Source organism: Pituophis catenifer, unplaced genomic scaffold (genome assembly GCF_029215685.1).
Source record: "Pituophis catenifer annectens isolate HBS135680 unplaced genomic scaffold, rPitCat1.0.hap2 SCAF_1, whole genome shotgun sequence".
In the NCBI taxonomy this organism is placed as follows: Eukaryota; Metazoa; Chordata; class Lepidosauria; order Squamata; family Colubridae; genus Pituophis; species Pituophis catenifer.
In genome coordinates this window covers 157,188,433-157,211,810 of record NW_027256881.1, presented here as the reverse complement: position 1 = coordinate 157,211,810, position 23,378 = coordinate 157,188,433, and the positions used below count along the sequence as shown (strand labels likewise).

At 38.9% G+C, this 23,378-nt stretch overlaps 1 protein-coding gene across 3 annotated transcripts in view; it reads left to right on the top strand.

Moving 5' to 3' along the window:
* The first annotated feature begins 4,899 nt into the window (after nucleotides 1-4,899).
* Nucleotides 4,900-23,378, top strand: part of EHBP1 (EH domain binding protein 1) — a 297,594-nt gene continuing 279,115 nt past the window's right edge. For all 3 annotated transcript variants that reach the window (XM_070933087.1, XM_070933086.1, XM_070933088.1), the window contains exons 1-2: nucleotides 4,900-5,132; nucleotides 6,265-6,683. In XM_070933087.1, coding sequence (XP_070789188.1) covers nucleotides 6,580-6,683 — 104 coding nt within the window. In that variant the 5' untranslated portion in view covers nucleotides 4,900-5,132; nucleotides 6,265-6,579. The remainder of the gene's footprint in view (nucleotides 5,133-6,264; nucleotides 6,684-23,378) is intronic.

Sequence of the window (23,378 nt, the reverse complement as noted above, 5' to 3'; positions counted from 1 at the left end):
AAGTTACCAGCTAGCTTCCTTTATGCATCCAGGAAGATACAAAAAATATATTAGTGATTTTACTACAGTTTTACATCATATAGCGCTGATATAAAAATATGATATAAAAAATCTGGAGTTGTTTACTGAACACCAGTAGGGCAAAGAGGCAATTAGGGTATGATTCAATATGGAATGTTCACCTGGTGAGTGTTCTGGTCAAATCCCACCTCCCACTAATATCATTCCAATGACATGAGCTCCCTGCAGGCAGCCCTGCATTCATCAGAATTGGCGGGGAGGGGAGAGAACTGATGTTGATGCAGCTGTACACGTCTACAGATGTCCACATGAAAGCGATGTTGACAAAGGATTGGAGGGTTATTGTAATCATTACATGTAGAGCATTCTGGATAAAATACTCTTGAAGAGGACTTTCCAAGAAATATGCTTAAATCCCAGCCAGGAAGCGTAAACAATGGTCACTCTGGATTATCCTTACACTAAAGGCATTTTGGGAGGGAGAGCTCTGGGTCTTCTCCAATCTCAGCATCAGTAAGGTGTGAAAAGTGGTTACTCAGGGACAGCCCCCCTGACTTTGGAAGGCTATTCCCAGTAAGCAGCACCTGATGACATCCTTAACTGTTGTTTTTGCACCAAGCAATGACATTCTCACAATCTTTTAATAATCTGTCAAATCAGGTGTGAGAGAGTTCTTATTATTCATTGTTCTATTATTCATTGTTATTTAGCAACAGAACCCATAGACTAGCGGCTAAGCCAGTTTGGCTATCATATTTTATTTCGGTGAGGAAATAATCAGGCAGGGAGATGGGCCCCAAGTATCTTACCACTCTTCTTCCTACCAGACAGGTTACTCCCCCATTATTATACTTTTCTCCACCTATAATTTTAATTGAGCCCCTCCCAGCATATAAACTAAACAGCAACATGGATTATAATATAGGCCTCTTCATTCCATCTCCAAGTCATTTCTCCTAAAAGCAACCCAATTTTGTGTTTTCCCCTGCAGTTCTGCTAAATGTTCTAAGTCTTGGCTAAATATTTCATATAATCATTTAAAGACCGAAGCCTAGGGCCACATAGAATATACATCCAAGGCTTTTATTAACCAGCCCTAGAAGTAATGCAGGCCGTAAGTGATGGTGGAAGAGCAGCCACCATCATTGACAGCCTGCATTACTTCTAGGTAAAGCAGTAAAAGCACTGCAGATGCTGATGCTGATGGTGAAGTTGCTATGCAAGAGAATTCCATAGCATTTCTTGGTGTAGTTCCTATTCTTGCTAAGAGAACAATGGGAAATTTAAACAAGCCTTGCTTTTTTTAATCATACAGCCACTAAAATAAGTAGGCTAAAAGAAAGTTGCTGGGTAATTTTTGTCCTTGTATGCCTGCTTGTGTTTTGTAGTTGCAAAAACTTGTTACAATGCTGCTATTAACTCTTGCATAAATAACATTACAGCATGACAACATAAAACCACATTGCCTCAGATGCCATAAATTAACAAAATCTGCATTCAAATGCAACCCAAGCTTAACATCAGCGTGCAAATGAACATTGAATGAATGAATAAATCAGGTAAGAACTTGTTTCAAATAATAAACTGTAAATATAATATTTGAAGAGAAAAGAAATCTTACAGTGATTTGACTATATTCTTCCTTCTTTAAATATTTGTTATTACTTCAATTTTTAGTCCTCTCTGTCTTAAACACTGGGATGAACAACAACAAAGCAAAATATGCATACTAAAATCTAACTATTTTGTTATGTATAATTCCTTGATATTATTTGATCCTGACACTTGAATGCAAACACAAAGGAAAAAAGTATTTAAGCTCTATGCCTTAGCAGATCTTAAGAGCCAAAGGAATCCCACTTTTCTGATGTTAGTTGAGATTACTTTAATTTATCCTACTGGGAGCTAAAATTGGAATGAATTTTTATTGCTGTTGCTAGCTTTGGTAGCTTCAGAATTGCTTGAAAATCAGTTGCTGCTACAACTACACAGAGTAATATCCAATACTCTGTGTACAGGTATACAGGAACTTCTCAATCCTAGTTATCTGGAACTCATATAGGCCATGCAGAGTGGAGCAAAGGAGAAATCTGTTCCCTGGAAAAACGCCATTCTATCAGCAGCATGCTGTAACTGGTAATAATCCCGAATAATGAATAATTTTTAATAAATGTACATTTGACAAATTACCTTTTTTTTTTTTTTGGTACTACTGCAGTTTTCAGGATTGATCATGTCAGAGTTTGAAATTGGATATATTTAATAGTTAAAATATAATTAAGTAGCTTGATTCGGAATATAATACTTAGTCAGTCACTTGTTAGATTTCAACAAGTAGATTTCACTTGTTAGCAAAAACTTTCCTATCTAGAGTAAATTGCAAAGTTCTTTGTATATTTTATTTTATATTTACAAACACAAAAAGGATCAGGGGATCACAATTTTAATTAAAATTGTAAATTCAAAGGAGTCTATGCAGATGTTCTGAAGGAATTGCTAGTCCATTTTATGAGAAATAGCCTCATCAAGAAACTGAATTTATTTAATCCTTGCCATTTTCAGTAGGGTTAGTCTAGACCAGGTGTGGCCTGTGGGCCACATACAACCCTTGAAAGTTAGTAATGCAGTCCCACAAGATCGTAAAACATTTAACATTATGTGGTTTATATACATTAACTACATTATATATTTTATATGTGGCCCAACACAATTCCTCTTAACTCAATGTGACTCCAGCAAGCCAAAAGGTTGAACACCCATGGTCTAGGTAATTGCTAGGTTACAGTAGAACTTCCATCTAATGGTTGTCTAGATTTTTAATACTAAGATTTGCAGCTTGAAAGAACCCCAATCAAATGTTATGGAATGTGGAGAGAAGACTGATGATGTGACTCAGCATGAAAATTAAAATGCACAATAACTACTATTTATTTTGTCAATTTCTGCCATTGCCTTGAAAATCAAAAGAGATCAGATCAACTTCCATTTTTCCAATCTGAAATTTAGTATATAGACAATGGACTACTTTGTCATAAATGTTATTTCTCATTATTATTGGTTCAGCCAGAGTAACAGAATATTTGCCAACAGTAAAAGAAGTGTAGGTAGGCAAAAGTGTCTGATAGCTGCATATTTCTCATATATTATGGGGATTTTCAAGCCTTTAATTTTTCCACGGTCATGAGAAATATGTGTATATAGTAACATTTGCCCAATCAGAAGGCAATAATTTAAAAATAACACCACAATGAAGTCACGGTTTACTTTTGTAACTAATTTTCTCTACTCTATGAGAAACTATATGCTTTTACTGTACTGTCTTTAGCGGAGTGTAATATGAACCTTAAAGCAAAGAACAAAATGGAAAATATTAATAAATAATGATGTTTTGAAAAGCAAGTTGCTGAACAGCTACTGTATTCTTTGATATAAAGGAGGGATGTCTGCACTGTATATGGAATACAAAAACAATATGGCTAAAGAGGTACATACAATACAAGAAGAATCTCTGCTATCCCCAATCCAAAGATCTTTAATAGAAATTTTCTGTTTTGGTGATTTAAGATTGCTACCTAAAACTTGTCCTACTTGCTTTTTTGCAGGAATATATTTAGGAACAAAGTAATACTCTAGCTCCTTCCTTGATTATTTTTGAAATTAATACCATCCCATTTACTGTTTTAATAATACCAGATAGATATTACGCTTTTCTAGTGTTGGACACCACACTTTTCAATGTAGAACTTTTGTTTATTCAGTGCCGGTGCATAGTTGCTTAGACAGGAATACCAAGAGTTGAAGAAGTATTTAAAAATATTCAAGGCAGAGGGAATCTTAATAAGCCCAGCGAAGACCAAGCAGGCTCACTGGTTCCAAAATGCAGCTCACAATTGGAACAGAAAAAAACGAAAAACAGATAAAGGAATTGATAGAATGGTTTTAGAAGGCAACATGACTGGCTGGCACTTGAAGAGGAGCAATTTTGTTACAGATCTCCCTCTTTCGCTTGAGAAAGAAAAGTAGAAATCAACTGTCTTTCTTTTAACTTATTTATTCAAGTCACGACAAAGATTACAGTTAACATTGATACGGTAATAAAATGATTGTATGTAAACGCATACTGCCAACGAGAGGTCCTCAGATAAAGTCAACTTAGTTTATGTATTCTTTTTAAAATGCATATGTTCCCCACATGTATCCCATAAATTACTCCAGGATGCGTTCTCCTACCCCAGTTTAAGCAGCGGCTGTAAATTTGGATGTTCTATAAATTAAACTAGAATTAAGTACTCCTTTTTAAATAACCCCAATCTTGCACCTCAACCTCAGATTTCTAAACTTTTATAACAGAAATTAGTATGTATGCAGAGATGATCCACTAACGGGATCTAAACTACGGCCACGTAGGTTAGTGTCAAAGCTTAAGTTTTCTGAGTTCGAAGACTACGACTTCCTTCCGAATGATCGACCAGCCGCAGTTACTTATTTCCCCGATCCGAAAGCTTGCAACTTTCTTCAAACGGATGCCCTTTTTGCCCAATTATGACTCGATTCAAAACAACCCGCCTCTTCAGAATTCTCAAAGCCAATAGAAAAACAGCTCTGAGGCAAGACGAACGAACCCATCGTTTATTTTCCTCGCTTTTCATCCCACCCTGCTGCAAGGAGAGCTTGGGTTCCCCCGCCCGCTCTCAGTCCCTGCCTGGTGGAATGATTGACATAACCCTGCGGCCAATGGGCGCGCTTGCTTGGGATGGACTCCGATCCCTTGCCAATGGCGTGCTCTGAGCCGTGGGTTTGGTTGCGCCGCTGGGCGAAGTTGCTGTGAGGCGCGCACCTCTGGCTGCAGGAAGGTAGTGACTGTGGAATGCGAACTGGTGCTGGGACCTTCGGACGATCAGTGGCGCTGCCACCGCCTTCTGGCTGGCGGCTTTGAGAAGGGAGCCTTGGGCTTGGATTGAGGCTCCCGGATCTGCAGTGTTGATCCCCGGGTAACTGGAATGGATCTGCGGCTGCTGCAGCTGTAATAGGCAGAGCTAGTATTGGATGGCGTGTGTGACAGCAGCAGATCCAGCCTTACTAGGATTAAATGTGCGTGGAGCTGGAGGAAGGTAAGAACGAGAAAAGGCGGCGGCGGCGGCGAGACGTCTGAATGGCTGCTTGGTGATTTCACCTTGTTTTCTCTGCCCTAATGATTCCCAGATTTTGGGGGTATGTCTTGTGCAGCTCTCAACACTCCCCTCCCCTCCTTCTCTGTCCCCAGATCAAAAGGCTTTGGTGCTCTGAACCAGTCCAGAGCCAGTGCTGAGTGTGAGGGGCAGGGAATGAGTAACAGACCATTGGAAGAAAAAGGGAAAAGGTGTCTGTGTAGGCGAACAAGCCAGACAGGCGGAAACAATGAAAGCCAAGTCTCTTAAGAGAGTAAGGGAATGCTCTGGCAACAAGAAGAAACCTTTGGAGGAAGAACTCTGCCTCCTCTAGTGCATCTCTTTTCCACTTTCACTGGTGCCATCATTATCCCTTTCTCTCCACCCATTGCTCACTATTTCTTCAGCCAGAAGGCACGAAAATAAAATAATAATAAAAATTGTTCTTCTCTCCCCCTCCCAACTCTCTATGTTCTTGGCTGGAAAGAAAGCATTGTGGAATAAGAATTGTACCCTACAAAACGAAAAGGGTAATTACTCTCCTAAGCAGCTGAAACTCAGCAAACACCCTTACATCTACCTTCTTGTACACACATCCAATATAAACACTGCAAGAGCATCCTTGCCCTCTTATTTCTCCATTATGTACAAATTCCCCTAGGAAGAAAGGCTGGGGAGGAGACAACTGTTACACCTTTTTGTCATCAGCATGGAGACAAAGAACTTCTCACATCTCCCTTTGGGTGTTCTGCTGGCAGTGCCTTAACCCAGCAGTGCTTCCCAAAGATGCTAAAGAGTGGTCCTGACCTGCTTCTTTAAATATCGATTCCTGTGTGTTTGTGTGTGTGTGTGAGAGAGAGAGAGGGGAGGGTGGGGGAGAGAAAGAGAGAGAGGGAATATAATGCTGTTTTGGAAGATGAGAATGCTGATAAAAAAAAACTGATTGGTTTATTTCCAGACTGACTCGTGGCTAACATTCTTGAAATTGCTTCTGCATTTTTTCCTTCTTTCAGGGTTTGGAAAGGGAGGGGTGTGTTTGCAATGCGAAGGGCATAAAACATTGCTTATAGAACTGCAATTCTGTTTTATTTTCTAGTTTCATGATCTGAAACTCATTGGAACCTATGAAGAGACATGACGACTTCATAAGGGACTTTTCTACAGTTTCTTTCTTTCTTGTTCCGAATCATGATGCCCCCAGCCAATAATGTGCCATTCACTTAAGACAGGATTTATCCTGGGAAAGGGATATCCAAACCATGAATCCTGAGCATCTTTTCAGTCTCTTACGTGTCCGTTAATTTTGTTAGACTTCTGGGCACATTGTTCAGCATTAACAGTTATACTGCCTTGCTCAGCTTGAGCCTTCCTATTCCTGTTGAGCCTTCAAGTGTGCTGATTCTTCTGCAGCATGGCTTCAGTATGGAAAAGACTGCAACGTGTTGGGAAACATGCATCCAAGTTCCAGTTTGTGGCCTCTTATCAGGAACTGATGGTTGAATGCACCAAGAAATGGTAAGGAGTGTCTTCAGTTGAAATGAGCTGCTGATGCCTGAGCATCACTGTTGCCTCTTCTGCTGATGATTGTATCATTTCCTCTCCAGTGGGACAATAGGCAATTGGAGAATAATTACTCCTCTTTTGTTAGGTTTGCTGATAGAGAATCATCATATCAAGTACCCATTAGCTTTGTGCATTTTTCTCGCAATGCTGTAAGTTTTCTTTGTTTTAATATGTTATCACAACAGGCTCTTGGCAGCTCCACAAACTAGATAGCTAGTATCTGCCAGAGGCTAAGAATGCAATTTTTCACACTGTGTATTTCTGACTTTGGCTAAAACATATTTCTTTTACCATTCCAGTGACGAAGAGAAAAAGTCAAGACCTGGCCTTGAGAATTCTCTTAAGTTATTTCCTTAGTCAGACAAGGATTCCAGCAATCTTCGCCTAATAAATACATTTTAAGTTGGTTGGCTTGTCCTGAGTAATCAACTGCATGACCCTAGTGTCAGATGCCTGGTTTCATTCTTGACAAGTGGGCTTTCAGTGTGTCTTCTGCTTTTCTTCACAAGAAAAACTGAATCTTGTAACTGAATCAGTTTTTTTTTAAAAAAAAAATATCAATCTCTTGGACAAACTTTATATCTGTGTGCTCTACTCTCCCTTTCTTTAGTGAGCAAATTTTTGACTCTTCTTCAGAATAGATCCTATATATAATGAACTGGATTGATTTGTTTTTAGTTTCTGGCTCTACAGTTTACCACATAGGCAGGATCCTTAATTATTGTATTTCTGTGGCATTTTAAATTGTTCGATATAACTTCTGCATGAATTATGTTACGTTTATACCAACCTGACAGTATTATTATTCCAGTGTTACAGATTATTATTAGATTTTAACTGGTTTTTTAATGGTATGTTTTGAATCTAAAAACTAATGGCTTATCTGACCTTCCCCTAATACAGTTTTGAAGGGTCCTGAGCTTGAATTATTTGTAGCCTGATCTGATTTGAGGAAAAGCTAGCTAATTATATAATATACTGTAATCATGGACAAATGTATTTTCTCAGATTAGGATATGAATACAGAGCATCTTACTGTTATACATGTTTAAGGTATGAGGGGTAGATCATGAATTTCTTATATAATGCGGTTCACAAAAACTTCATCGAAGACCACCATCTGACACTGATTCTTCAGTGAGCTTTTACACTTTAACAAGTTCCCAAGAATTCCACGGGTAAAGTTTTAGCTATTTTGTAGGTATTAAGCAGGGGTGGGCTTCAAAAATTTTAGCAAGGGGTTCTCTGCCCCGTTGCTGGGTGGGCGTGGCCATGGTGGGCGTGACCTAATTGGCCTCCTGCACCATGCTGCGGGGAGGGACATTTTTGCCCTCCTGGGATTCTGGAGGTTTTCCTTGAGCCTCCAGGACGGTGAAAATGGCCTCCTCAGGCTCTGGAGGCCCTCTGGAGGCCGGAAACAGGCCCCTTCCCGAAAATCCGGTAGGCTCATTTTTCGCCGTCCCCGAGCCTCCGCGTGTGCCCTGCACTTACCTGCATCCAAAACGGGCTGAGGGGGGACTCCTGGGAGGGGCAGGGAGGGGTGGGAGGTCCAGCCAGGAGTGAGATTTGAGGGTTCTCCGAACTGCACAGAATCTTAGCTAGAGTTTCTCCTGAACCCCTGTGAACCCCCAGCAGCCCACCCCTGGTATTAAGCCATGGAGGAAATGTCAAACTAACTAAAAGAATGTCAGATAACTTGCTTTTTGCTATATACTGTGAATATGTGTTCTTTTCTACAAAATTCCTCCCTTTTTTTCCACTTGAATAAGTTACTATAGTATGAATTATCAGAACTGTTCTCAAACATCCTGTTTGTTCCACTTTGTGAGAAAAGGACGTTTCTTCTACTGTACAAAGCAAGGTGCTGACCAGTTCTGTACAGAAAATAGTTCTCTTATTAATTAGAATATATGGGCTGGGGGTAAGGATGCAGCTTTCTTTTTTTTAGAGTTGAGTACCAATCCTTATCTCAAAAGTTTTTCCCAAACAGACTTACAACTAAGATCCAGTTAAAAAGTTTGGGACCTGAATTTTGCATTGTAATTTTTGGTACAGTAGTTTAAAATCCTTAACTGTTTCATAACATTTCTCTGATAAGCCCATGTGGATATTATACTATTTTTTTGTTAGAAATGCAGCCCACTGTTTCGGTCCACATGATTAAGCCTGTGGTACTATGGCTGCAGCAAATATTGTGTCTCAAGTTTATTATGAGGCTGACAGGCCCCACTGAAGTCAGTTTTAGCATACATATACATTTCCTACAATGATAAATTCTCATTGTGCTTGGTGAAACAATACAGATGATGTCCTGTTTTACTGTGACAAATCTCATCCAAGAGCAGTTTGGCTGTTGCATGAGTGTCTTTTTTCAGCACATGCATTAAATATAAGATTTTTCTGCAGCATTAGTGGCTTTATATAAACCCCTGTAGAAAATGTTCAGTCTGGTCCTACTTGAATATCTAAGTCCATTGATATAAATGGTTTTAGGTATGCTTAGCTCTTTGTAGGATTAGGTTGATAACATAAACATTATCTTGAATTTCCTCAGCTCTGTAAGAATTGGAAGTAGTATAATTAAAAACTTTCATATGCATTAAAGTCAAAATGGTAACCAATTGCTTTTCATAAAGGATGGTTCTCTGCTAAACTGTGGATGATCATATTTTGGTTACAAATAACTACTTTCCTTGTGGTGTGTTGGTGTTTATTTTGATTTATGGAATACAGCTTAGACTTCGTAACTTACCATAACTACTGCCTTAATTGGTATAATAAAGGAAACAAACCTGGCTTACCTTTCAAAAAATGTGAGAAATAAAATAGTGTCAAATAGAGTAACAACTAGGAAGTATGCCCTTGGACAATATTGTAAGCATACTTCTGATTACAAAAAAATCTGGCTAACATGTTCCTATTTAAATGTGCTAGTGTTCTAACATTCCAACAATACAGTGCCTTTTTGGAGGAATAATAGGCCTTTTATAAGTCAACATTGCCAACAATAGTCTTAAAGTACTCTTGGGAGGGAAATGGATTCTGAGAAAAGCTTATTCAGAAGAGCTAATGCACATAGATGAGTGGAAACAAATGGAGCATCGCTATCAGGAATGAAACTTGATATTAAATGTCCTGAAATTTGACATGACTGTTTGGAAAAGGCAATTTTATTCCTGAAAGAAATGCTCTATTTTTTTTTGAATTGCCCTTTTGAATATTGTTACAAAAATGAAGAGTTATAGCACTGATCGCAGCCTATATCACGGGTATCAAACTTGATCGTGTCACGTGATGTATCGTGACATATCGTGACATTTTTTTGCCTTTGTGGAGGGTGGGTGTGGCCTGTGTGTGACGCATCAGGCCCATGAGCTGCCAGTTTGACCGGCCTGGCCTATATGGTGTTAATAGGAAGCTGCTGTTGCTCTGTTTTACTTCTTTACTATTTTTCCTCTCCAAGCAGATAAGCTCTTGGCAGAGCTTCACCTGTCTATCAAAAGGGAGGAATTTTCTCTCCTCCTTTTCCGCTTCTATTTTAGAGCTTTCTAAAATGCTTTCTTTTGGTAACTATTAAAAACAGCTGAAATAGGGTGAAGGTTGACCTTTATTTGCTTTTTTAATGGATATATTGTCAGTTGCAGGTTATTATACCACTATGTTTTATAACTGGAATATAATAGCTTTCCTTTGCCAAGCCATCGAGGCTTAACCTGCAGGAGTTAGTAAAACTTATGAAAAGAGTTTCCTCAAAGTTCTTGAAAGTCACTTTTTGGTTAGAGGTGGATTATTTCCAAACCACTGGGCCACATGAAGTAGTTGTCCTTCCCCTGCTCACAGGCATACCATCCCAGCAAAGTGCTGGTGGCATGTTTCAGGGGGATTTCTCACTCCTAGCCTTCCCCAAAGAGTAAACCTGAGAGGTAGATGAAATGACCTGCCGATAAGTCTATCTTCTCCAGAAACTCAACCCCACATTCAGTAACTTTGCTGCAGCAGCTTCACAGACTCAACTAAATTGCTTTGTTGCAGAAAAGAAAAAAGTTAAGAAAGAAATTATTAACAAGAGCTGCCAATAGCTAAACACAGGCATCATTTTCAAATTGTTTTATTTCCACCAAAATCACTAATTTGATACTAACTATTTTTATCGTTTTTTGTTACCTCTTTTGCACCTGTATTTTCTCTTTCACTTTCCACTAAGAATTACCAAGCGTAACTCCACATGCTTCTTTGGCATTTTGAAACATTGTTTTTCAATCAATTCCAACTAGCTTCTACATCCTTCTTATCTCCCTTTTTTATTTATTTTGTAGGAATATTAATCTTGCTCCATTATGTCCATGCTATTTTCACTACAGTTTCTTTCACTTCTTTCTTTTTTTTCTATGCCCATTTTTTTTCTGAAGTTGCAGCTCATCTTCTAGCAGAAGAGGACAACTGCTGACTCCCATTATTTATGATGGCTGGAATTCCCCCTACTGAAATTTCAAGCCAGCTTCAAATGATATACATAAATTGAAATGAACTCCGATTTTAAAAATTTTATTGAGATCTGCAGATAGATGCTTTTGCATTTTTGTTTGCTTGATTGATCCTCTCATTAGGCAAAGTAAAAATCTTAAATTATCGATGCCTGGAAGCAGGTGGGGATAAATGAGTTGTTAAAAAACCATCTACCGGTAGGTATACAAGTGTATATATACTTGTGTATACCATTAAGTTTTTCTGTATCCCTTAAGATAGTCTGTTACCTTTTGGTCATGTTGAGGGTGTTCCATTATTGGCGTTGGAATCCACCACCTTGGCATATGGCGTAATGAGAAGCAGTGTTGCTTGCCTCAAGCTGTAGAATATCAAAAGCTGATCATGAACCTGTGCTACAATTTGTATGTTCATTTGATCTAAACTTCTTGCAAAAAACATTTAGATTACTTAATAAGCTGCATTTTACTGATGACGAGTCATTTTTTTTTAGTTCACTATTGTTTCAGAAATGTTTGTGGGCAGAATACCAAAGCCATGTCCTCCTTTTTTTTCTCCTTTCCCCCAAACCTTCCCTTCTATTTCCTTGCCAGTTCCGATGATTCAGTAGTTTAAAATTTTATTTTTTTCCCATGGTTGTTAAGCAATTCACTGCAGTTATTAAGTGAATCATGTGGTTAAGTGAATCATGGAATTATTAAATGAATCATAGTAATGATGAAATTACCAAAAATGAAATAAAATTTAAAAAAAATCATTTTGGGAAGAATGTTAAGGGGTTAACCTGCCAAATAAGTGAATTAGACCTGTGCATATCTGTGAATATGAGAATAAAAAAATCAAAAGCAGGTGATACTTTTAGATCAAAAGAAATGAAGGTGGCTCCCTCATCATGCACCCCAAAATGTCAGATTTTGCCACTGAAGCTGAGCAGTGCCATTTAGAAATTTTCTGGGGATGAAAATATTGGGTGAGGAGTTGCATTCAGCTTATTATATTTTATCCACAGTGTGTGTTAATACATAGGATCAGTAAACGGTGAGAATGAAGAAAGTAGGAGGTGACTGGGAAGTTGTGCTGTGTAATTCTCATTTGTACAAGATGAGTTAAGGATAATGTTATTGTCCTGCTTATTTGATGCTTGTGGGCTATGTTTAGAGATTAATCAGTTTGCAGGTCTGTGTCTTATGTATCTGTATGGAGACTGGATGAGAAATGGACTTGAAATGTCTGTTCGAAGTTGACAGGAAAATGAGACTCTCAGATCTGCTAGAAATTGATTCTACAAACTGTAGAATCCTTTACAAACATAAACTGGGCAGGGCTGGGGAAAGAAGATTTGCATGCAGAATTGTTGGTTTACTTTAAATTTTTCACAGATTGATACACTGCATTTATTAATTTCAGTGATAGGATCTCTTGTTTGTTGCAGATGCTCTGAATTTTTTGCATCAAGGATTTCTTGGCTCTTAGATTTCAAGAAAATAAAATTTGAGCTTTCAGAGACATTGGCTATTATTTTGAGAAAAACCTCTTCAGATTGTATGGTTGAGCATTTAATACATTCAGGCTCATCAGATGGTTCTGCCATATTTCACCCACTTGGAAGAAGACAATGCATCTACTAAGGCATTCCTAGAGACAAAGAAATTCCTTGCTAAGTGGGTGTCACTTCCCTAATTCCCCCATTTTTCAGATACAAACACATATCTGCCTCCATTGGAATGTATTTTCTGCTTTAATTTGGCATAAATGGTAACATTTCTCCTGTATAGTGAAAACTAGGGATGTTTCTTTCAGAATGTCATATTTATAGTCATATTTATATATAATTTGTACTTCAGAGGTGGGATTCACTTACCTTCCCTACCGGTTCGCAAATATGAGCACCCACCTCTGCGCGTGTGCATGGCCTTCTGTGCATGCGCAGTAGTCGCCATTACTTCCAGGCGGATGGGTGAGGCCTCCCGCAGTTGCCGCTACTGGTTCATGCGATCCAGATAGAACTGGCTAAATCCCACCACTGTTGTACTTGATTAAAGGTGCTGTTACCATCTGAAAGCTTTTGGCTTCTATTTTCTTTCCTCTAATAAGTGGTGTAATTAATAAAGTGTTCTCAAGTAAGCTCCATTAAAACAGTAAATGATATATTTTATTATGTACCTAAATGCTACGTGTATTTAAGTGAAGCTTGTTTCTTGACAGAATAGAAATATCAGTGAACCTCCTTTTTGCCAAACCACAGGTTCTCAAGGCTAACAGGGTTAACAGTAATCTCTAGAGTAACAATAAAGACTAAAATAAGCCAAGTTTAAATAGTCATCTGCATTGTCGCAGTATCTCACGCCTTGCAATTCTAAACTTTAAATTGTAAAGTTATAGTCCTAAGGATGGATGCTAATAATCTAATCAAAATATCTTGTAGTCTTTTCCCTATCTTATCCAATCTTGTGCTGCCTCAAAATTAATTTCTAACATCACCAGAGACTTGGCTCCAATCATCTTTCTAACACAGTGTCAAAATCGTTTATGCTTGACTGCTGTCACAGATATCCTGTTCTCTCCATCAAACCCCTCCTTACAAGCTAGAGTTATTTTCCCCTTTGACACAGTAATTCCTTCAATTTGATCTCATATTGAATTCCTTAAGTTATCTTGTTTTGTTAAAGATTGCAGGCCTTATGTATGGTTTGAGTTAAGTGAATTAACTCAACGGCATTTTACAACCGAGAGGTCCATTTGGCTTACTGGGAAGGCCCAACTCATTACAGGAATGGTATTATCCAATGAATTGGGACCGAGAAATCTTGCAATTGTAATCTTCGTGGAGGTTGCAGAAGAGAATTAATCTAAAATGAAATAGATTGGCTTGAGACCTATGATCAAGGAATGTAAGGATATTCACAGAGAAATGTTTCTTTGTATACCATTACTCCAGTGGTGGGTTGCCCCCAGTTTGGACCGGTTCTATAGAACCGGTAGTAAAACCATCAGGAGGCTCCGCTCACTGACCTTGATGTTATCAGAAGCGATCTGCATGATCCCGTTGTGAACCGGTAGTAAAGGTAAGTAGAATCCACCGCTGCATTACTCTGAAACTTTTTGTGCTCCAGAAATCTCAAGAGTGTTGTTGTTCCGTCCCCCAAACAGTGTAAGATGAAATGCAACAGACTTTCTCATGATGAGATGAAGAAACAAATGACTTAGAATTAACTGCAATTTTCGCAGTTTGAGTAGTGGAGCCCTTCAAATGCCCAACAATATCACTAGTGAAGTTATATATCTTCATCTTTAGAAAAGTGGAAAGCTTTGACAAATAAAGGAGAAACATTGGAGAAAGTGCTTTTCCTCACGATAGAGAATTTGTCTAAAAACTCATTTATAGGTAATTTGCTACATCTTAGGTGCAATGTACGACCCTTAAAAAGGCTTTTTTGCATCTGCCATTAGTGAATTCTATCACATTATTATTTCTTGGTTTTAATCTTTATTTTTTTCACATTTGAAAAGCTGCAATTGGCTGAGGCTTTTGTGCAACTGGAAAATAATTTGATAATGCAGCTTGTAGTTGGTTCACATATTTGGTTTGCAGAGAGGAATGAATTGGGGGTAGAGGGGATCGGACATCTAGCGGTTGTTTTAGAAAGCCAATATTGTATTAATTAATATTAAGATACTTGTATCTTAAAGTATTTGCTATCTACATTGACACTTGGGAAATGGAACTAATATTCCATAAATAATAAATAATTAGATTTCTGCATTTGATTTGCATTGAGATTTGCAAGTAGAGCTGAGCTGTACTGAAGAGCCGTTTCTCTTATTTCTCCCTATCAGACAAGAACAGCTCCCTTACTCCATGCTTTTTGAAAAGCCATCATCACGGTCCTGCTTTTCATTTTCATCTAGCTTTGTTTGATGCCTGTAACTCATCCCTCAAAGAAGCCGATGAAAGGTTGGGTGGGGGAATGAGTGAAAAGGAAACACCCCTGAGAAGTGTAGTAGGTGCCATAAGTGATTCTCTAGATGCTTTCTGGCAGTATTTGTGCTTTCAGTAAAGTAATGCTTAATCATAATGCATTTCTTTGTTTGTAGTCATTTTCCTGTCACCACTTCTCCCACAAGATCCAGCACAACTCGGCATACAGTTATGCACAATTAGATCAGGAGGACATAATGGGAGTTAAGCACACGTAAACTGTAGACTTTTTCACAGCCAACGGCTTCATAGAACATATTTTCTTGTTCTGTACATTGGCTAAAAGCAGATTTAGCAGTTGAACTAATATGCTTAAATTAACATAATGGCAATTATTTATTTATTTTATTTATTTTAAATAATAAATTAACATAATGGCAATAATTTATTTATTTTATTTTATTTCTATACCGCCCTTCTCCTGCGGGACTCAGGGCGGTGAGTCCCGCTAATAAGTCAGCACTTCTACTAGACATTAAACACAAGCAACACAATTCTGAAATAGTCCTCTCTGAATATAGAGTGTATTTAATATAATGTTACTTTACTTTTTTTAAAAAAAAATCTGTTCTAGGAATAAATCAGAAATTCTGCTTTTCATTCCCTTATATCAGTTAACCCATTTCTTAGGCCCATTTAAAAGGCCTTTATATATTTTGCAGTGATTGCTTAGATGACAAACCACAATCATTTGACATTGAAGATTTCGTGTGTCCTTGATCATGCAAGGATCCTTCATAAGCAAGTCAATTGCTTATGAAGGAAACCTCAGTTTGTGGATTTTAAATAATACTTGAGGTTATTTAGTGACTTTCTGAAAATAAATGGTTTATTACAAGGATGGTGCCATATAAGAAGTTTGCAGAACTGCATTTATGTCTTTATCGTTCTCATGTTTTATTTTGCTTTGCATCAGTTCTCAATCCAAATATATTAAATGGTAGTTGTAGAACAATGTATATAGAAGACTGCATGTGTCTGTGTATCCCGGTTTAAAATTGAGGAAATGCAGTTCTGTCCTGGAACTTAGTTTTTCAATGACTCAAATTAATGTTTGACCGTTGGTCTGGAATTAAAGCTACTTTTGGCACTTACCTTTTGATCTAGTTGTTAACTCTGTGTTCATCTTGAGCCAGTTTTTTTTCATATTTTCTGAAAAAGTTCTTCGATGCCTTTATTCTGCTTGCTTGACAGAGTGCTGAAGCAATTTTTGAAAGCAAACCAGAGCAAGGAACAGTGAAGGCTTCTCTGTCTTCCTTGTGAGTCTTATCAGGAAATCTGATAAAAAATCTGGGAAAATCTCAAGATAGTGGAGATTTTAATTTCTTGTTCATCTAGTTCTTGCTTAAGCACTGAAGGTGACCCGAGTCACTTGTTTTGTGAGATGGGCAGTTATATAAATTTGACAAATAAATGACATAAACCTGCCTCTTCCAAATATTCATTCTCTGTTCAGAATGAGACTACCATGAAAAAAGAGAGGTATCAATATGCTGTGGAGGATCACTAAAGTTTGCAGAAGGACAAAAATAATTAGGAAGAAAAATATAAGGGAAACTTTCCAAAAGCCCAGTTATGGCTGAGCATAGTTGCTGGCAATGGAATGCTGACTGTTGGCAGGTTGGAATGGAAAATTGGAATGGAATATCTTGGAACAGATCAGGCTGACATGCTGGAAAAATTAACCCTCCATTTCAGTTCCCATTGACTTCCTTACAATGACAGTCTATGTTCAATCAGTGCTCCACTCTCATTCTCTATGCTTACATTCATTTATCTATCTAGCTGCACACAGATGCACGTGCACGTATATACATGCCTATTTTTCTTTGAATGTGCTTTGACCTGGAAAGTAGAATCAAACTTGAGGGAAATTGTTCCAAGTTCAAAATATTTGGGAAACACTGTTCTGCAGTTCACAGAGAGGGAGCAGACAAGGCACAGGAAATAAGGTTTAATAATAAAGGTTTAATAGTAAAGATGGGAAGCTGATGTGGTTCTCTAAATTTACAAAAAGGTTGACTCCACAATATTAATTTATAAAAAGAAATTTGCCAGGGAGGGGATATTAGGTACTTCAGAGGATCAAAAGATTTATATGTAATCTGATACATATATAGACAGGAGAAAATCCCATTGAATTCAGCCGGGCATATTTCTGGTTAAATGGGTATAAAAATTTGTAGCTCTAATAACTCTCTACTCTTGTTTCCTGATAGTTTGCACTGTAGTTTGGGCATTATTTCTATTAACTGGTGATGGTGGATGCCAGAAAAGGATATATTGCCCAATAGTCAGTTGTATAATTACACTGTTGTTCTTGAACAGAGTTACGTAAAACAGATTTATTTCGGCTTTTAAAACTCTACAGTTGCTGGGTTGGAGTTCATTAATAAAATTATGTTTGTATAGTTTTAAAACTGTTAATGTAAACTACAGAATGCATTTACTTTACTAAAATTTAAAAATCTTGCAAATATAAATACCATTCCTGAAAAGTTGCTTCTCTGCTTCTGTTATAAGCTTTCTTTATATAGAGATAGATTTTCAAGCAAGGTTGAAGTTTTTTTCTCAACCAATGCCCAAGGGGTTTTTTAAGTGCTGTGTTTTAATAAACCCTGAAAGACTTGATAATATTTGGCTATCCTACAGCAATTGCAAACTTAACTTTTTTACATTTATCTTTATATTTCTAAGTGTTCTAGTTTTAACTTTTGTTATTTTGTAAATACAACTCTTGTGGATTTAACAGCAATTTGATGTTCCAGAGCAAATAACTTCTGTACTTTTCTACTAATTGTGATAGTTGTAAAAAGTATTTTAAAAAAGGCATTGTAGGTTTTACTTATAGATGGTTGAAAGGCTTTAGCATTAGATGTGGCTAAGTGAGTGATATGTTCTACAAGAATCTGATAGACTCTTGTTCTTGATCATGATGATAACATTAAACTGTACACAAGCAATTACAGGTAGAAAACCTGTTACTCTCCAGATGTTGACAATAGAGAATTCCCAGGTGCTCAGTCAATAGTGGCCAATAGTAGGGGATACTATACTTCAGCAAAATCTGGAGGACCATAAGTTGTCACATCAGGTTGAGATAGCTTTTTTTGCTAAAGCAGGCCATTTTTGGACAAAAATGCTTGCATTGCTGAGTGTGGATGGTAGCCTGGGTGAATCTACAGATGAAAGCTATGGTTCATAATCCTTGGCTTTCCACAATGAATGTACAGCCAGCCCATTCACCTGGCTGACAGCTAGACTTTTTAAATACAGTTTTGATTTGCATAGTAGTGATAGTAATTTGTCCAGGTCACTACAAAGTGCTCCCTTTATATGCTGCTTAGCTGAAGATCATATACATATGTATAGTATATACCCGTTTGGTCTAGCGGTTAAGACACTAAGCTAGAAAGCGAGAGACTGTGAGTTCAAGTCCTGCCTTAGCTATGGAAGCTTGCTGGGTGACTTTGAGCCAGTTGCTCTCTCTCTTAGCTCAACCACCTCACAGGGTATTTGTTTTGGGGAAAATAGGAGGAGGAAGGTATGTTGGATATGTTTGCCAATTTGAGCTATGCAAAAATAATAAAGGTGGGATAAAATAAGCAAATAAATATATCTATATACATATAGAGGCAAATAGAAAACCCCACCTTCATCCTGTTGTATGCTGGCTTCTATTTTAGCTCTTTTTCTGTTCATTTTTATGCTGTGTTTATTGTTTTAATACTTTATTTATTAGGTTTTTATCCTGCCTTTATTACTTTATATAAGCAACTCAAGAAGGCGTGTATTCCTTCTTCTTTTTCTTCTTACAACAACCCTGTGAGGTGGTTGAGCTGAGATACTATAATTTTATCATGTTGTAAGCGGCCCAGAGTTGCTCGATAGTGAGATAGGTGGCATATAATTTGAATGACAGAAAACCCCCCAATTGCTAAAATGCGGCTGGAACCTTATGTCACTAATGAAGGAGTCTAATGAACTTACAACAAGAGGCATCATGAATTCCAGTCCAGCATTTGCAATGAGCACCATAGGAAGAGAGGGCACACTGGATATTTTCTGCCCTTGCGTGGCTTGTTAGAAGAAGAACTCCCATATTCTTGAATTAACCCCCTCCATCATTGGGGTTATTTGTAGATCTTATAAAATGAATAAATCTAGTCCTGGTAAGTGCCCTCCGTCCCAATATTTTCAAGAGCTGCATTTCACAGGACTTTCTTGAGGTGAAAAATAACAGAGAAAGGCTGCCCTACTCCAGACAGAGGTAGCACTGGCCCTTTGGAGGTCTTGCTTTCAGAACAAGGATTGGGCATATCCAAAAGTGCAGATGGGTCAGGAGGTGTGGGCCTTTGGCATTCTGGTCCAATCCTTTGTACTATTCCAGCTTTTCCAACACAGTAAATAAATCCCTCTAAAGCTGATAGCAGAGGCCACCTTGTAGCCTGGGCAGAGCAAGCAAACAAATGTGCAAGGAAAAATGAATAACTGCAAATTCAGTTCCACAGTCTCTTTGGCGACATAGTATTAACATCCCTTGCTTTATCTTGCCTCCTGGTTTATCTTGCCTCCTTCATAGTGGAAGTCTGTCTTCCACTAAAGATCCAGCCTCTGATTTCAGTTCTTCTGGGGAAATGGATTGTGTTTTACATCACTTTTCCTCCTCCTCTCAAACCACCAGAGTAGAATGATTTAGAAGCTGGCTAACAGTTTGTCATCTTATGCCTTTGCCTATGGAGCACTGGGTACTCGATTGAGGCCTCCTGTTTTCCTGTTCCATTTCCTTTTCCTTTCCTGCCATTTGTCACTAATTGGAGTTGCAGCTGTTTGGGTCATTTTTTTTTCTGAGAGTGAGATACCCTATCACCATGATGGCGAACCTATGACACACGTGCCACAGATGGCATACAGAGCCATATCGGTGGGCATGCAAGCTCAGCTCCAGCGTGCATGCATGTGCTGGCCAACTGATTTTCAGGCCTTCCTGTCCCACCAGAAGTCGGCAAATGGGCTGTTTCCAGCCTCCCGGGGGGGGGCTATTTTTGCCCTCCCCAGGCTTGTAGAAAGCCTCTGGAGCCTGAAGAGGGCAAAAAACGGGCCCACCTGGCCCACCTGGCCATCATGTGCCAAAAACGGGGGGAGCGCGGGGGGTCACACACGCATGCGCAGGGGGATAGGGCGCATAGAATTATGGGTGTGGGTTCATGCACGCGCGACCCCCGCTTTTGGCACACAAGGGCAAAAAGGTTAGCCATTACTGTCCTATCGCTTGCTTGCTTTTACAATGGCTGAGTCATTAAAAAAAAAACATCATGAAACAACTGCTTTATTTGTAGCATTGTGAGAAGAGGAGTGGGGCACATGCAATTCTGAATCCTCATTGTAGTTTATTTATGTCAGGTTAAACTATAATTTAGCAGGATATCCATATGTGGGACTGCCACAGAATGCCATTAAAATTGGACAGGAGGGGAAGTGGTTAGTATATGGCTTAGTTTTTCAGTGATGTGTTAAGATTGGATTACTCACAAGTAAAGCTTCCTGGGATGCAGTACAATTGGTTAATGACTACATAGTTCATTACACTTCAGAGTTAAGGTACAGTGTGTTTTTTGCATGTAGGAATATAAACATTGTCTAAAACAAATTTCCTTTGGAAGTGGAAAATACATTTTTCGGTTTCCCTTAAGTTAGCATAATAATATCTCAACATTCAGTTCTTCTAACCAATCTTGGTTGATCTCCAGAAGACTAAGCAGGATTTTGGACCTGGTTAGTACTTGGATGGAAGATCACCAGGAGATCCCAGAAAGCTAAACTAGATTGGGAATTTAAAAAAAAATATCTAAGAAGAAAGCAATAGCAATAAATTTCTGGACTTGTTAAAAAAAACCCTATATGGACACCAAGAATTGAACTTCAGTCGAGGAACTTTTCTGTTTTGTTAAAAACTCTTCTGCATTGTTGGAGTTCTCCGATCCTGATTTTTGGGTTGCAGACTCATTATTTATTAAGTAACATCATTACTACAGGAGCTTCAGAGAAGTGAGTTTACTTGGTTAGCCATCCTTTTGCCTTGCCTATTTTGCACATGCTTGGACAGGATGGTCCAGTGGCAGATGTTATTGCAATGATTGATGCCTCGTTGTAGATGATTTTTTTCTTTGGCTGACAGTGATGTTTTTGCCTTACTGTGTGCTGGTGGTTGCTTTCTGAATGGTCAGTAATGTTCATAACTATTGTATGTGACATGGTGGGTTGTCCACAGGGTCTTTGTTCTTTTCCTGTGATTGTTGCATTGTAGTTGACCCTTGATTTTTGGTGGATAAGTGGATGGTCCTAGTTTGTCTAGGAGTTGTTCAATGGCTATGCAATGGGGGAAGTATTGTCATGTGACAATGTAGGACCTTTGATTATATGTTTTGATAGATTTAAAATAGGGTTTCTGGTATAATGATTTGTGACTTGGCATTATGTGTGAAGTAGGCCACTATTTCTTTAACAAACCTTGCTTAAAATAAAAATTCTGTAGTGTGATGTATGAACTCACTCAGTAGAATTCATACAGCCAAATGTATGAACTGTACTGAGTTCATACATCCAAATATATAAAAAGTACTGAGTTCATATCAAAGTTCATTCCAAAGCACCAGAAGGCAGGACAAGAACGAATAGATGAAAACTGAACAAAAAAAGAAGCAACCTAGAGCTAAGAAAAAATTTCCTGACAGTAAGAACAAGCAACCAATGGAACAACTTGCCTTCAGAAGTTGTTGATGCTCCAACACTGGGGGCTTTTAAGAAGAGACTAATTAAGCCATTTGTCTAATACGGTATAGGGCAGAAGGTTGAACTAGAAGACCTCAAAGTCCTTTCCAACTCTGTTATTCTGATTCCGTTGAATCTACCAGCCAACTGAGTATACCATTTGTCTGTCCTGTAGGAGGACAGGAGATTATTTTATATAGTATAGGGATGATACTCCGAAAATTCAGTACTGTATAATCAAGAAGTGATTATAAAAATTTGCAACTCTAGCATTATTGATAATAACACTGACTTACATAGTAACATGTATTAATAAGTGAGGATAGCCTGAATTAAGGGATTAGAAGGTTGTAAAACGGAGTTTTTTTATTCACAGGAAGGCAAGTCAAAAAAGACAAGATAACAATAGCACTTAGACTTATACGGCTTCGTAGTGCTCTTACAGCCCTCTCTAAGCAGTTTACAGAGTCAACATATTGCCACCAACAATATGGGTCTTCATTGTCCCCAATCTCAGAAGGATGGAACCTCTGGACTCTGGTAAACCAAGCCTTACCAAGGCTTACCAAGATGGTGACTCCAACCATACGATTGAAGCTCTAACCCAGTGATGGCTAACCTTTTTGCCATCGCGTGCCAGGAGAGAGGGGGCGGGGGAGGGTCGCGCGCGCACGTGCCCATGCGCATGTGCATGCAACCCCACCCACCCCTGCTCCTGGCACATGATGGCCTGTTAGGCCCTTTTTTCTTTCTTACCTGGTTCCAGATCCTCTCTATGCATCTGGGAAGGGCGAAAACAGCTTTTCCCACTCCCTTAGAGGCCCTACGGAGGCTGAAAGGGCCCATTTCCCGACTCTCGGTGGGACAGGAAGTGTCCCCAGCCTCCAAAACCTCTCTAGGAGTCTCTAGGAGCCTCTTTAGGAGTCTCTGGGGGCTGGGGACAGGAAAAAACGTAACTTCCTGTCCCACCGGGAGTCAGGAAATGGGCCCTTTCAGCCTCCGTAGGGCCTCCAAGGGAGTGGGAAAGGCTGTTTTCGCCCTTCCCAGATGCATAGAAAGGATCTGGAGCCAGGTAAGAAAGAAAAACGGACCTTCCCCACCCCACTCCAGGCCCTCCAGAGGCAGGGAACAGCTTGTTTCCCTACTTCTGGTGGGCCCAGAAGGCCCGAAAATCAGCTGGCCGGCCCGCACATGCGCCCCAGAGCTGAGCTGGCGTACCGACTAATATGGCTCCGCGTGCCATAGGTTCACCATCACGGCTCTAGCCATTTTGGGGTTCCTCACAATGCCTTAAAAGGAGGTGGGGCTTCAATCGCATGGTTGTAGCTACTATCTTGACTTTTTTCACTCCTTCCCTGTAGACACCTGCCACTAAGTCTTCAAACTCAGGTTAAAAGAATGGGGATCTGGGT